General features: G+C 44.2%; 1 protein-coding gene across 2 annotated transcripts in view; it reads right to left on the minus strand.

Moving 5' to 3' along the window:
• Window positions 1-3,565: 3,565 nt before the first annotated feature.
• The window catches only part of COG3 (component of oligomeric golgi complex 3), a 73,621-nt gene continuing 60,447 nt past the window's right edge, over window positions 3,566-16,739 (minus strand). For both annotated transcript variants that reach the window (XM_047848748.1, XM_047848738.1), the window contains exons 20-23: window positions 15,902-15,977; window positions 11,730-11,857; window positions 10,356-10,454; window positions 3,566-5,498 (exon numbers count right to left, since the gene is read on the minus strand). In XM_047848748.1, the coding sequence (XP_047704704.1) occupies window positions 5,469-5,498; window positions 10,356-10,454; window positions 11,730-11,857; window positions 15,902-15,977 (333 nt within the window). In that variant the 3' untranslated portion in view covers window positions 3,566-5,468. The remainder of the gene's footprint in view (window positions 5,499-10,355; window positions 10,455-11,729; window positions 11,858-15,901; window positions 15,978-16,739) is intronic.

The raw sequence follows: 16,739 nt of genomic DNA on the forward strand, positions 1-16,739 counted from the left end.
CCCATGTGCGCCAGCGCTGTCCTCGCAGAGGCCACGCGCCGGGTGCCTTCCACCTCGGACACTTAACTGTCGCAGGCCTCTGGCGGCTGTAGGTCCCGGATGAAGGGCTTCCCTCCGAAGGCAGGAGGTGAGGTTGTGTTCTGGCCCCGCCCAGCTTCTAGTGGGTCCTCCTGGGCTTCTAGTGGGTCCTCGGCGCGGCTGGAGCACCTGGCGCGCGCGCGCGCGCGTGCGTGTGTGTGTGTGTGTGTGTGTGTCCGTCCCCTTTTTTATACGAGCACCTGGGCTTCTAGTGGGTGTGTGTGTGTGTGTGATTCCCTTTTTATACGAGCACCTGGCGGGTGTGTGTGTGTGTGTGTGTGTGTGTGTGTTTCCCCTTTTTTATACGAGCACCTGAAGGGTGTGTGTGTGTGTGTATGGTTCCCCTTTTTTATACGAGCACCTGAAGGGTGTGTGTGTGTGTGTATGGTTCCCCTTTTTTATATGAGCACCTGGCGGGTGTGTGTGTGTGTGTGTGATTCCCCTTTTTTATACAAGCACTTGGTGGGTGTGTGTGTGTGTGTGTTTCCCCTTTTTTATACGAGCACCTGGCGGGTCTGTGTGTGTGTGTGTGTGTGTGTGTGTGTGTGTGTGTATGATTCCCCTTTTTTATACGGACACCAGTCACACTGGATGAGCGGCCTGATCTACTTGGGTATGGCCTCATCTTGACTAACCACGTCTACAACAACCCTATTTCCAAATAAGGTCCTGTTTCCAGTCCTACTGGGGGGGGTAGGACTTCAACACAGGAATGTAGGGGGAGGGGGACACAATTCAACCGGTGACACACTCTCTGCCTCCCCCCCCCAGGCCCCTCCCAGACCCTCACCTTCCAGAGAGGGCAAATTCTGACTTACTATCATTTTATCTTCAGTGACTTGCGGGGGGAAAGGTACTTCCCTGGGAAATGAAAATGAACTGAGTTGGTCTGTTTATGCACACCAACCCGCTCGGTTACACACAAGGGTCTCCTCACGGGTACCGTAAGGGGTGCGCGCAGGCCCCAAGGCAAATGGAGCCTCGTGCGCTGCCCACAGAATTACAAATTCGGTAACTAATGAGGTCGTGCAACAGACACACACTGAGCACCCGCCGTGTGCTCAGGGTCCAAAGAGAAAAGAACAGGTTGTCTGCCCCCAGGGGGATTACCGAGTGGGCATCAGAGCAGCAAGCAAGAGCAAAACAGCCTAACCGTTTCTTTGTGGCGGAGCACAGCAAAGCAGAGTCCCCTGGGTGAGAGGGACGGGGTCACAGAATGAAGGGGGGGTGGCGGTGGGGGCACACGCTGGGGGCCCACGGGAGAGCTGACGGCCTGTGCAGGGACCTGGGGAGAGTGGGCATCTGGGGCAGACCCGAATAGAGCACGTGGAGACATGGTGGGGCGGTATCTTTCCTTGGCTGTCCAACCTCCAGCCTCTACCGAAGGAAATCCCCGCTTGTGAGTGGCTCTGCGGGGCAGCCGCGCCCTGCCTCCCACTACAGAAGCTTTGTGAACAGGGTTGCATCAGTCAGGGTCCAGGCGGGACACAAGCCGCACCGGTAATCTGAACGATCTGAACGGAGAAAATGTAGTATAAAGGATTAACCAGCTGACGCTAAACGAGAACCCAAAGAGAACTCAGAAAAGCAGGAAGAGCAGATGCAAGGCCCGGGTTCCCACCCCCTCCCCGCCTCCGCTCCCCTCTCTGCAGAGGAGCCCAGCAGCGGACCAAGAACCTGGAGGGGCCCCCACCAGCACTAAGGGGGAGGCCGGCCGCCCCCGTTGGCTGGTGGGGAATTTCACCGCAGTGCCGGGAGCTGCACGCTTCCTACTTGGAGACCAAGAAAGCTCAAGAAATCTCCCCAGAGAGCAAGCGCCACCAGCCTCCCAAGCACTGCCACTGCCTCAGCTGCGTGTAGACGGAAGATAACACACCAGAAACAGGAGGCCCCTTCCCCTGGGAAGCCTAACCCTGCACCCGCTGGCAAAGGAGGAATGTTCTCAGGGTCCAGCTCCTGAGTCTAAAAGAGGGGCCAGGGGCGCCTGGGTGGCTCAGTTGGTTAAGCGTCCGACTTCAGCCAGGTCACGATCTCGCGGTCCGTGAGTTCGAGCCCCGCGTCGGGCTCTGGGCTGATGGCTCAGAGCCTGGAGCCTGCTTCCGATTCTGTGTCTCCCTCTCTCTCTGCCCCTCCCCTGTTCATGCTCTGTCTCTCTCTGTCCCCAAAATAAATAAACGTTAAAAAAAATTTTTAAAAATTAAAAAAATTAAAAAAAAAATAAAAGAGGGGCGCCTGGGTGGCGCAGTCGGTTAAGCGTCCGACTTCAGCCAGGTCACGATCTCGCGGTCCGTGAGTTCGAGCCCCGCGTCGGGCTCTGGGCTGATGGCTCAGAGCCTGGAGCCTGCTTCCGATTCTGTGTCTCCCTCTCTCTCTGCCCCTCCCCCGTTCATGCTCTGTCTCTCTCTGTCCCAAAAATAAATAAAAAACGTTGAAAAAAAAATTTAAAAAAATAAAAAAATTTAAAAAAATAAAATAAAAGAGGGGCCAAAAAAAGGTAGATGTGGAGCTGAGAGGCAATAAATCAGTAGGAACTGGGACAGACAGACACTGTCGTCCCGAGCTTGCCCAAGAGGAAGCAGCTGTGACGACGCCCAGTCCAGGACCCTACCACTGCCGTGGGCTGGACCAGCTCCTTCGGTTTTGAAAAAAACATGTAGATCTGCGATGTTTCCGGTTCCTGTCCCTCTGGCCCTCCAGCCTCTGGTCTGTCCGAGTCCCCCATCTCCTTCCAACAGAGCCCTTTCCTGCCCAAGTGAGACAGCGGCGTCTTCTGTGCGTGCCCTCAAGGAGCGGGCAGATCTGGAGGAAGGGTAGGGAGGAGGCGAGGCCAGCCGGACAGAGGTGCAGAAGACAGACAAGGCCATCAGAAGACAGACAAGCTAGTGGAGCCACCACCAGGAACACGCGCTCCAGGGAGGGAGCAATGAAGTCCCTCTCTTTCGAGAAGCAACATTCTCTCACCAACGTACCTCTCTGAAAACTAAGGTTGACTATTCTTTCTTGTAACCTGATAAACAGCAGAGGGGAATCTAAAGATACGGGGTTGTTAAGCCAGGGGCAAAATACAGACTTTTTACTGCTACTTCAGTAACACTAAATTTCAACACGACTACTTGTGCTGATGGTATTCAGGAAATTGGCAGTTTTGCAAACAAAGAAAAAAAATATCTTTCGACTGATGAAACATATTAAGATGCTTCAAAAATGTCTTTCCACAATAATTATCCTACTAAAAGATCGACACAGTATAAGTAAACTGAGGAAATCTGAAGAGATTGGTGGAGCGTACCCATGTCAATATTCTGCTTGTGATAATGCGTCCCACCTTCACAAGATGTTCCCGTTGGGAGAAACTTCTCCCACTACTATTTCTCATAACTGCATGTGAATCACAAGCTGCCTCACTAAAAACTTCAATCGAAAAATATTTTTAAAAAGAATCCATGCACATTACAGACATGTAAGGACAAAGCAGGAAGCGAAAATCTTTATTTTTAAAAAAATTCACATTTATTAAAAACAGCGATTTCTAGCCAAATAATATAAAGCATTTTAAATTAATTATTTGAAAGTATGTACACTCTTTGTATAAGTAAACACTTGAAACTGTACAGATTTAAACAAATATTCATTTAGCAAACAAGTTGGATCGCTACCACCGACTTAGCACTTTGTAAGATGTTCGAGTGTTTCAGGAATAAAAGATTCAAAACACAAGAATGAGTGCCATCAAATATTTTTATCCTTAAGTAGAACACAACTTGTTCTGTACATCAGATTAAATCAGTCACAGTAATGTACAATAATCATGCCCTCATTTCTTTGGAAAGGTTATTAAAAAATCAAATGTACATATAATACAGAAAACGGGATATTTTACAGTTTATTTCATTAGACATGTATTTAAAATAGTAAGTGGAAGTAAATATAATCTTCCTGCATCATTCATTTCATGTCAAAGAATGAATATGGACCCTCTTCACCTCTTTCCTTCCCAAAACAGACTGCTAAGCTCTATCAAGCCACATTCGTCACCAATTTAAACAGAGGTGAAAAACAAGTGACCTGTTTAAAATGACAGACATCGGGATATGCAACCTATGTACACCCTGCGAGTCTGCTTGCAGGGGATGAGAAATGCCCTACGGTCCTGCAGAATGAGGTCTGCTGGCTACATTCCAGAACCCTCATCAGTGTTCTACTCCTAGATAGTGTTTGAATAATTCCCAACTCCTCCTGAACCAAAAAGCAGCCTATCCAATCAGGAAACAGTTTTCAGCAGGAAAACTCAGAGACGTGCATAATTTATGTGATGATCCCCGACAGAGTACGGGAGATGTCACGGGGTGGGCCACCTTCATCCTCCTGGTCTCGGTTAGTAGAACGTTTCCTGCTGTAGCAGGGCTAGAGGCCCACCGGCCTGGGGCCCAGCACAGCCAATGAACGGATGCACACGGGACACGGAGGTGTTCACTTTTCCAAGAGCTACTAAAACCGAAGGCAGTGCACAGAAAGCCGGTGACCCTAACCTTCGTGCACGAGACGCACTATTCATCAGGTTTCCTTCTCTCCCCGACGTGCCGGATTTAAGCCACCTTAATTGGTACTTCCCACTCGCAAACACAGACTATTGCACCGTGAAGATTCTCATTAAAGATACGGCACATCTCTATTGTAGGGAGGCGCCAGGCCCTGCTTTTGAACGTTTCTGCACCTAAGCAGTTCAAGGAGTACAGACAGTGGGACCTTACACGAGTCCTTGCATCTTGAAACGACCTCACATCAAACACGCAGAAAAGATAACACCCCAAATTCCCAGGAAAGCAGAGTGTGTTCTCAGATGCATCCAATCTACCTCAAACTAAACTTCAAAGTGATAGGAGAAACATTACATTAAATAGAGTGGAGAAATGAGATTTCTGGAAGTACAAAAAATAGCCTCTGTGGAATGTTCAGTGGCTCAAAGTGTTGCAGTGTTTCAGGCGTTAACAAACCTTATCTTAGAAGCTTTCTAATTAACTGTATTTCTATAAAGTTCTTCTTCGCGCCCCTTACCGTAACCGATTTTCATTGCACGTCGTTTGCTAAGAACCATTTCACTGCGTGCCCACCACAGCTACCCCGAAAGACTCCCGTCTCTCGTGACCATTTAAAGAAGGCAGTTCTCACACGCCTAGATTAATCTTTGGCATTGTGATGTTTTTAAAAGGGAAACACCAATCTTTCCAACACTCTGCTTATTTTTCATTCTGTAGTCAGCACGGAGCAGCGCACCTGCGTGGTTCTCGAGGACATTCCCACCGACAGTTCCTCGGTGTCCTGCAGGCTGCCAGACTTCCCAGCCCGCTCCAACCGGACAGACATCGGCACGCACGGCCCGCCGGGCCTGGTTATTTAGAAACGGACAGTAGAAGGTTCAGCTGAAAAGCAAAGTGAAAGGCTACGTTAGTTCTGCTGTAGAACATCACACTCAAAAACGTTGCTCAGATCCTCAAATCAGAATGAGAGGAAAAACAAACAAAAACACAAGAATGAGAGAAAAAGCCTCAGAGTTTTAAGAAGCCAAACGAACGTGGCTGGACCCACAATGCCGTTCTGATTTCTAAAGCAGCCGCGGGGCAGCGGGCTTTGTGGCGGCCTGTGAAGGGTCACCGAATCAAACTTATTTAGAATCCAATGAAAATGACAAGGAAAAAAACCCTACATCCTAACGCTGACAAGGGATAGAAATAAATCTAATCAGCTTCGCCTTTTTCTGTGCAGAGTGTATTGTGGGAAGCGCTGCGTATAAGCTGGATTTTGTGAGCGACTATTTTAAATGCATAGGAACAGGCCTGAGGAGTGAATTTCAGCTCACACGCGAACTCTGCCTGACCCCTGGAGCACCCTGCCCACCCGGTAAAGGAGGGCGTGACACGGAGCGGCCCCCAAGGACAACCAGAGAAACCGACACACCGTGGGGCGGGGCAGGGGGACTGCAGTCTGCACACGGACAATCTGTCAGCCGGGCGAGAAGACTTGCGGTTAAATGAACTCGGCAAGGAACCCTTCCACACAGGACAAACTGTTTCAGTAATCAAAATAATTGTCCCTTAATCTCTTCTATAAACTTGCACTTCCGGTGAGAGGGATGCAAAATAACCGCTGTGTTTTTCCTGCCAAAAATACAAAACCTCAATCTAATCATGACGGAACAGACGACACCAAATAAAGGGATATTAACTGGCCTGTCGTGGTCAACAAAGCCAAAAAGGGGCACTTGGGTGGCTCAGTCGGTTAAGCATCTGACTGGCTCAGGTCATGATCTCATGGTTCATGAGTTCGAGCCCCACTTTGGGTGAGCTCCCCTTCTCTCTTCTCTCTGCCCTTGCTCACTTGCGCCCTCTCTCACACAAAAAAATAAATACACACACACACACACACACACACACACACACACACACACACACACAAAGCCCAAAAGGCTGAAGAGCTGCTCCAGGTTAAAAGAAACTAAAGAGAAGTGACACCTGAAAGCAACATCTGGGCTGGACCCCAGACCAGGAGAAACGTATCTATAAAGGACATTACTGGGACAACTGAAGAAATCTGATTATGGACTGTCGATTAGATAATAGTATCAATGTTATATTTCCTATTTTGATCACTGCGTGGGGGTAGCGTCAAAGAATTCCTTGTTCTTGGGAAATACACAACCATTTCCAAGTAAAGGAGCACAGTGTCTCCCAACTTCCTCTCAAATTGCTTAAAAGAGGGGTGGGGTGGGAGGGGAAGGGAGAAAACTAAAGATAAAGCGAATGGAGGAAAATGTAAACAACTGGGTAAAGTTCCTTATTACCAATATTACCATAAGGAATATCACCTTATTCCTATAAGTTTGAAATTACAACAAAAAAAAGTTACCCCCAAAATCTGTGTGCTATATATTGGATCTTAAGAAAACGGGGCACAAACATTCCATTTACAGGGATTTTTTTTTTTTTTAAGTAACCTCTACACCCAGCATGGGGCTTGAACTCATGACTCCAAAAACCAAGAGTCAGTCATACACTCTAGCAACTGAGCTGGCGAAGTGCTCCCCAATGGGCAACAGTAAGCCAGAGGGTTCCCTCTAGCAACAATCCAAGACTCTGGTTCCTACCTTGTGCGTAACTCAGCCAAGCTACTTAACCTTTCAGGACCACGGCTTCTTCATCGATAAAATGGGGCAAATATAGGGGAGTCAAGTGAAGATCAAATAAGATAATATATATCAAATGCTTAGAATAGTGTTGGCAGCAGTCAGTAATATCAGCTATTATTATTATTATTTATTATTATTTTTATCTAGAAAAGGTTAATGGTTCTGAAAGAGGATCCAGGCACAGAATGATGGGTCTCTCTCTATCAGTGTTTTTCAAACTGTAGGTGGCGACCTACTGGTATCTCATGAAACCAAGGTAGCAGTTCATCAAGAGAACACTGAACAAAGGCAGAGCAAAGCAACTGAGTTGTCCGTAAGAGTGATTATCTACCACAGAACTTTTAAGTTACAAACATACACATACACTAACGTGTGCATCCTGCCTGCAGGAGTCTAGTGGGAGTGCAGAGTCTGCATGTTTTTGGCAAGCCCCACCTGGCTACCCCACACCCACATTCACGCCGCTGGACACAACTGGAGGAAAACCAGTCAACCATGCTGAATGGTCTCTCTTGGATCCTTAACCATGGAACTCAAATGAGCCTGCCTCTCCTCCCTTTTAATGATGACCCTGCTTCCCGTTTCACTCACAAACATGAAGCCATCAGATGAGAGCTTCTATGAGGTCCTATCCTGTCCACCACCTCCCACGTGTGCCCAAACACTCAGTTGTCTTTCCTTTCACGACCGAACACCCCATACCTATGAACTAACAAAGGCTCCACCCTCCAAGTTCCGTCCCCCACTTCGCCACTCAAGGGCATTTTTTCCAGCATCATTTTCTCCCTCTCTCTGGATCCTCATGAATATACAAACATGCATTTTCCCCCATCTTTAAAAGAAAAAAAAAAAAAAAGGAAAGATAATCCAGTAACAAATAATAATATTTATTTATAAGGTAAAGGAAGGAAAAGCTGGAGGGGACTGAAAGGAAAGCAGGACGTCTCCAATTCTACCTTATTCTAGAATTCTGACTTGGGGGGCGCCTGGGTGGCGCAGTCGGTTAAGCGTCCGACTTCAGCCAGATCACGATCTCGCGGTTCGTGAGTTCGAGCCCCGCATCAGGCTCTGGGCTGATGGCTCAGAGCCTGGAGCCTGTTTCCGATTCTATGTCTCCCTCTCTCTCTGCCCCTGCCCTGTTCATGCTCTGTCTCTCTCTGTCCCAAAAATAAATAAACGTTGAAAAAAAAAAAAAAATTTAGAATTCTGACTTGGGAACCACGTAAGTAGTTTATATAATAAAAAAACAAAATTAAATCAAAGTGGTGGAAAAAACCTAACTATATATATATCAAATTAGTATGTATAATCACACAGCACATAATTACTTCAAACGACTTATAAAAGAAGTATTTTAACTAAAATCCTGGAACCATAGACTCAGCTTTTTAAAATATGACCCATCTATCCATATAAAGGAATACATAAAGCCATAAAAAGAATAAAGTTCTGATACATGCTAAAACATGGAAGACTCTTAAAACCATTCTGGTAAGAGAAAGAAGCCAGTCCTAACAGGAAACATGCCGTATGATTCCATTTAATGAAATGTACAGAATGGGCACACCCATAGAGACAAAAAGTAAATTACAGAAGGTGGAGGAACAGGGAATCTGCTAATGGGTATGAGGTTTCTTCTGGGAGGGCATGAAAATGTTCTGGAATTAGATAGTGGTGATGATTGTACAACTTAGTGAATATACTAAAAGCCAATGAACTGTCCACTTTAAAAGGGTGCATTTTATGGCATAGGAGTTCTGTCTCAATTTTTAAAAGACCCCATTTCTCCTCCAGCTACAACTTTTCTCTCCCAACGTGTTAAACCCCCCTGAAAGACTCACCCACACTCACTGCCTGCAGTCCTTCCCCCAAGTCTCCACCCACTCTGATTAGGTTCCCACAGCTTCTAGTCCTTACACATATAAAACCTGTAAGCTATACCAAACTTAAAACCAGAAATAAAATACCCTCCTTAGGACCAGCCTACTCTAATACATAACACATGCTCAATACAAACTAGCTGGCTAAACTGAATACATGAATAATAGTAAACACAGACTGAGCTCTATATTCAGTTCTTTAAACTTAGAAGTGTTTCATTCTCTCTCCCTAACATCGAATCCCTAAAATAACTTTTTTTTCATTTGAAATGTGGGCCTCATTTCATGCATACTTCAAATAAAATTATTTAAAAACTTAAATAGCATTATTTGAATTTTCACAAACAGTTCATTCATGTTAAACACAGCAACTTTCAATATCAGAAAGGATTAAAAAGCAAAATTATAAAGCCATCACCAAAAAACTGAGACAGCAACTCAAAGTTTGAATTCCTGCTCATCAGAATAAAACAATGTACAATTTTTACTTTTTTGGGACAGAGAGCAAGCATGCACAGGAGAGGGGCAGAGGGAGAGGGAGAGGGAGAGGGAGAGGGAGAGGGAGAGGGAGAGGGAGAGAGGGAGAGAGGGAGAGAGGGAGAGAGGGAGAGGGAGAGAGGGAGAGAGGGAGAGAGGGAGAGAGGGAGAGGGAGAGAGGGAGAGAGGGAGAGAGGGAGAGGGAGAGAGAAAGTCTTAAGCAGGCTCCATACCCAGCATGGAGCCCGTCGTGGGGCTCAGTCTCCTATCCATGAGATCATGACCTGAGCCAAAATCAAGAGTCGGACACTTAACTGACTGAGCCACCCCAGGTACCCCAGTAATGTATAATTTTTTTAATTAAAATTAAAAACATAGTTACTCAAAGACATTATCTATTCAAGTAAAACAACCAAGAAGGAATAAAAGTAACAAGGATCAAAAAAAAAATTTTTTTTTTTTTTTTTGAAAAGGGGCGCCTGGGTGGCTCAGCTGGTTGAGCGTCCGACTTCAGCTCAGGTCATGATCTCACAGTTCATGAGTTCGAGCCCCGCGTCGGGCTCTGTGCTGACAGCTCAGAGCCTGGAGCTTGCTTCCGATCCTGTGTCTCCCTCTCTCCCCAACTCCGCCTGCCTCTCCCCCACTCTCACTTTGTCTCACTCTGTCTCTCAAAAATAAATAAATGTAAAAAAAAAAAAAAAAGAAAAAGTAACAAGGATCTTCTGATGATGGATTACCTGTTCCATAGAAGGACAAGCAATGATCTGGGTATCTTCAGGGCTAAAATCTTCCTTCAGCAAAACATGGAATTTCTGGAAAACTTGCTGAATATTATTCTTAGAAAGAAGAAGAGGCAATCATATTAAATGAGTCACCGGAAACATGTGGTTGTCTTGAACACGAAGCACCAAGAATGTTAAATCTTTTTAAGTTTTCATTTAAATTCTAGTTAACATACAGTGTGATATTAGTTTCAAGTGTTCTATATAGTGAGTCAACACTTCCATAAACACATACTGCTCATCATGACAACTGTACTCGTTAATCACCATCACCTATTTCACCCGCCTGCCTCCTCTCTGCTAACTATCAGTTTGTTCTCTACAGTTATGTGTCTGTTCCTTGTTCTGCCTCTCTCTAAGAATGCTAAATCTTTTTTTTTTTTTTTAATATTTATTTATTTTGAGAGAGACAGAGCATGCAAGCAGGGGAGGGACAGGGATAGAGGGAGAGAATCCCAAGCAGGCCCTGCACTGTCAGTGCAGAGCCCGATGTGGGGCTCAAACTCACAAACCGTGAGATCATGATTTGAGCTGAAATCAGCAGTCATACACTTAACCCACTGAGCCACCCAGGCAATCCTCCAAGAATGCTAAATCTTAATGATATTAGCCAAACAGTGGAGGAAATGTATCTTTCATCAGATTACCAAAGACATATAATTTGTATTTAATAATTCACATGCTAGCACAACCTAAGACTTATCAGAATACACTCCCTGGAAAAACTAAACTCTAGTAATCCCTGTCCCCACCCCCCCACCCCCCTAGGTCCCCCCCGAGAACAGTAAGAGCCCCCAGCAGCAATTTCTCACACAAAAGATAATAAAGTTTCCAGATACATAGAATGTACTTTAAAAATCAACCAATGCTTCGGTAAAGATGTGAGCTCAACACAGAGCTGGAAGTTATGAGCACTAAATTTGCTCTGACATTTAATCCCCGGGTGGCCACTGCAAGCCATTTTTTTCCACTACTCACCAGTAAAATGAAGCATAATTCCTGAAATGGTGCTTTCTCAAGTATTGGGCTGCATTCAATGTTAGGGTCTGATGACTTTTTTTTTTTTTTTTTTTTACTAATTTGTACTTTAAGGTCAAAAGTATCTTGTTGCCATAGGTAACATAAAGAACTTGAAACAAAGGGGTGGGGAGGATATAATCAGGCAGGTCCTGGCTTGTAAGCCCTTCAAGAATCACAGTGATTATTAATCAACTTTCCTAGAATCGTATACCAACATTTTTAAATTTCACAGGAAGAAGAAAATAGTAGACACGGCAAGAACCCTTGAAGAGACTGGCCAACATTCAAATAAAATATCACAAGACTCACCCTAACAGGTTTAAACAAGATGAACTCTGTATCTTTATTGGATAGGTACAACGACATACTTCTCAAGGTCAGAGGCAGCTTCGCTTTTATTGTCTTGTAGGCACTTGCTACAAGCTCACAGACCTTTGCTGGAAAGAATGGACCTTGTTAGTATTACAAAGAAAAAGGGAAGAAACACTTCCATTTTCATTCAGAGGAATAAAGGGAGAGAAAAACGGCCAAAGAAAAGATCTCTATGTGCCCCCCAATTTTCTTTCGCTCTTCCTATCTACCAAGTTTAATTACAAGCCCTATAAACATTCACTACGTATCTGCTATATACACAATGCTACTTCCAAAGGCTGGGGCAGCAAAAGAATTCCCCCAATACCCTTCGGGACACTTATAGGGGCTATAACAGTGTTCCTTTGGAATTCCTAGGTAACAGTTAAGATAAAATAAAAAATTATTTGCAGAGAGACACTAGGAAGAATTACTTATGAATGAGCTTACTCATTTACAGAACTGACTCACAGTAAGAGATGCTCTCTTGTCTTGTGAGATCATCCCAACAATATCCACACATATTTAATGGTAACTAAAAGCCCATCTGTTACACTCACATACTGTATTATCAGAAAGGGTACAGAATTCCAGAAGACTGTAACTGACATAATTACATAGCCCACTGTATAGTGTCTGAAAAGAAATACAAATGAAAAAGAAGAATAGTAATCTGTATGAGGTGATTTAAAAGAGTAAACTACCTAGAAAGCTGTAAAGGAAAAGAATGATTAAGAATTTCAAAGATGTTCAATTTCACTCATGATTCAAGAAATGTGTATTAAAACAACGGACGGGGCGCTTGGGGGGCTGAGTCAGTTAAGCGTCCAATTCTTGATTTTGGCTCAAGTCATGATCCCATGGTTTATGGGATCAAACCACCCCCACCCACCCTATGCTAAGCATGTAGTCTGATTGGGATTCTCTCTCTCTCTCTCTCTCTCTCTCTCTCTCTCTGCCCCTCCCTGGCATGCAGACACTCTCCCTCTCTCGCTCTCGCTCTCAAAAACAAACAAACAAGCAAAAAACAATGGAGATATTTTTGGATTGGTAAAAATTACTAAGACTGTGAATATCCACATTTGGTTAAGGGTGTGCAGAAACAGGCCTTCTAGTCCACCGCCCCTGGAGTATATAAATTGGTTCAACCTCTCTAGAGGATATTAGGCAAGGTCTAGCACAACTGAAAATACACATATACTCTATTGCTTAACACTGCCACTACTAGAAACTTACCCTACGAATATACTTACAAAATACCAAAATACGTGTGTACAGGGACATTTATAAAAGAATGGGTGGGGAAAAAATACTACATACATTATCTACTAATAGAATTATCAAACTGTGCTACAGTGATGCATTCCACACATCCATTAAATAGGATGCACAGAGCTGGATGTGGCGGTATAGAAAGGGCTCCAAGATACAGAATAAGTTAAAAAAAAAGGGGGGGGGAATATAAGTATAATCTTATGTTTACAACATTTGTAAAGTCCGTATATGCTGGTACATATATAATAACTGGGGGAAAGAGACTATTTATAGTGGTTACCTTTGAGAGGACTAGCTTGGAGGTGGAAAACAGAATTACTTTTCGTTTTATATACTTCTTAAGAGCTCAATTTTTATATCATATTCAACTTTTTTTTTTTAATTGAGGGTGGTAGAACGGGGTCAGAAAGTATCAAGGCTCTCGAGAAGAAAGAACAAACAATCCGGGAATTGCTTATTTTTCATAGAACAGATGAATGCTCCTACAGGGCACTTAATTCCATGGGCTCTGGTCCTGTCCTAACACACTTCAAGCATCCCTAAGTCAGTTTTCAGAGCCCTTGGTAACCAAATGGTGGCTGTGAGGCCACCCATAGAGCCCTCTAATTCCTATGAAGGTGTATTTCTCAGAGTAAGTTAACAAACTGGCATCCTAATTTATAACCCAATCTCCTTTGAGTCTATCGTGAAATGATCCCCAGAAACCTGATCAAGTCTGCATGAACCAGTCACCTTGGGTGTCCAGGGCCCCAGACAGGTCCCTAGATTGTTCTTGAGGCTCCCACCCCAAAAGGGCAAACATCTCTCTGCCATTTAAAAGTGGACTTCTGGTCATACAGGTGAAGACGAAGCAACTCCACAGCTCCACGCGGCTATACGGGACCGAGGATACGACCAGGCAAACCAGAGTGCCACTGCTGTATCTGCCAAACGTCCTCCCTCATGATGACAGGAAGTGGGTTCATGACAAAAGAGCAAGCCCCACTGCAACCTGTCCTCCTGTCCGCTTCCTTCTGTCCACTCCTGTTTTACTAATGACTGTGCTAGTAATGCTTCAGAGCACGGCACGCCTGACACTGGGAGCTCCACTAAGATTCCGCTGGAGAAAATGACAGCCCTGTCTTGAGTGAGAGACAATCCTTCCAAAGAGGAAAGAAAAATATATTAATTACGCATCAAGTCCCTGGGCTTGGATGTATTAAATACACCTATACCTGTCTGTTAGATTCTACCTCTTTCAAAAATAGCTCTTGCACCCCCAAGAGTTTCATTTGTATAAACGTTCAAAATAAAATCAGCTATTTCTAAATAAGTCTTGTAAGTGACTGAAACCTTGAGCCACAGTCCCAATTAATCCAAGGGTGGTGAGAACTCTTTCCGGACCGGTGCTGACTTACGGAGTGACCAGTCTGATCCTGACTGTGAGGGGCCAGGACAGGTGGCTACCACCACAGCCAACTCCGATTAGAATGTCCAGTGTTACAGTAAAAGAATCTCGTTTTCTGTCTTCTGACAGAACGTGCTACCGCACCAAGTATGATCTCTGTCCTCTGGTAACATAATAAAGATTTCAATCTCACACGTGATACAAAGGTTTCAAATAATGAAGACGGTAAAACATTCACTGTCTCCGTCACAATGAGCAAAAAGCCTAAAACAGTCACAAAGTTTATCTGCAATAAAGCAAATCAAGGCAAACTTATATAACATCATCAAAGTTCATGGGACAAAGTTTTGAAAGAAAAACCTGTCTTCCATTCAAACACAAGTGATAACTCTGCACATTTGCAAATCCTCCTGTGAGATACTCAGCTTCTCCTTCAGCTTCTTAGTTCTGGTTCAACTTCAAATTAACCTGAGGCATTAATAAGAATAACTGAAAATGTTTAGAATGGCCTCAGCTCTTTTCCCCAAAAGAAATAAATACCTGACAAACATTAACATTCTTTGGATATTGAAAACCAACTGTATTAAAGACCTAACACCAGTCAATTTTTTATGGATGCTAAACCTGAATTTGGATCTGTCTCACTCTGAGCAAAAAGCTGCCCCACCAACTCAGATACAGCCTGTCCGTAATTAAAAACAATATTTTTTTTCCATTTTGCCCTTTTTGGTTTCAAAAAATCTCTATCATGATATGGGCCGGAGAACGGCGAAAAATACTAATCTACCAAAACGCTTCATTCCAGTTTAAACGACAACTTAAAATGTCACAAAACAAACCAAAAATAACCCACAATGTCATGATTTTAAATGTCTGAGGGCTAACTCTAAAGACAAAAAAAAATTTTTAAAAATCCCTCTGGCACAAAAAAAATTTACATTTAGGGAAGAGTAAGACTGGAACATCTCAAGCATCATCTGCCAATCAGACAATGATATCGTCTGCCAATTCCCCGCAAACACAATTTTTATAACTTTTCTCGAACACTCTAAAATGTTAACAGAGAAAGTAACCTGCATAAAATGTGAAACAAAGTAATGACCCAGCACTTCTTCCTTTATTACTTGAGAACAGCAGCGCCCCCTCCGTAATCTCGGACCACCACACACAGAACTTTGATCAGAGCTCTAGCACAATGAAAAGCAGGTGTACAGAATCAAAGTGTTTCCATCTAAGCCACCTTTCATTTTTAACTCGCGTGTGTGTATTTCTTAATTCTTCTTTCCTTGGAATGCTTTTTGAAATGCAGGTAGTGTTGGCCCATTAAGACCTGTCAGCTCCAAACTACATCCTGCTAAACACAAACCACGCGAGGAGCAGGAAACCAACTCGAAGCTGTCAGAGACCATATAAATGCAAATTAATCAACATCCCAAAAAAGAAATCCCAAATAGTAAAATGTGAATACCTGGCTGGGCCCAAGGCTGCTGTGAAAGAGTATACTTGGGTCCTCCCTGACTGGCCATCGTCTTTAATGCTGAAACCTGGCGGATGAGACAAAAAGAAAAAGGTCACCACTCTTGAAGGACACACAACACCATCTGAACCTATTAAAACGTAATGATAGTCAAAGGTGTAATCCTAAAAACTGCATCATAACGCATAACCTTTTCAACTAATAACACATTTTAAAAATTCTTTTGTGATTTTAAAGGCCTATGCTGTCTTGACTTTGTCCTGAACACCAATGTCCTGAGCATTTTACAGAAGGCAAAACTGACGCCCAGGGAAATATGAACACAAAACAGGCCTTTTTTTAAGTGGATTACATTCACATTAAATTATTATCGTATGCTGTTAGAAGAGTGTCACCCCAGCAGGACAAAATCTCCTTCACATACCTAGAAATGCTATTTTTACTTTATCACAGGCAGAGAGAATGTTATGAAGACAAACAGGACTTGATTTCAAATAGCCTCAAAAGGCACACTCTACCAACTAGTGTTATAGGTAGATTTGGATGCCCGCCTTTTAGTCTTCTCCCTTTTCATTGCTCAGCCATCAGTACAGAGAAGCACACCAAAAAAATACATCTGGCCGCTTGGGCAAGTCTGTTCTTAAGATGGCAAATTAGGGGCGCCTGGGTGGCACAGTCGGTTAAGCGTCCGACTTCAGCCAGGTCACGATCTCGCGGTCCGTGAGTTCGAGCCCCGCGTCAGGCTCTGGGCTGATGGCTCAGAGCCTGGAGCCTGTTTCCGATTCTGTGTCTCCCTCTCTCTCTGCCCCTCCCCCGTTCATGCTCTGTC

Source organism: Prionailurus viverrinus, chromosome A1 (assembly GCF_022837055.1).
Source record: "Prionailurus viverrinus isolate Anna chromosome A1, UM_Priviv_1.0, whole genome shotgun sequence".
Taxonomy (NCBI): domain Eukaryota; kingdom Metazoa; phylum Chordata; class Mammalia; order Carnivora; family Felidae; genus Prionailurus; species Prionailurus viverrinus.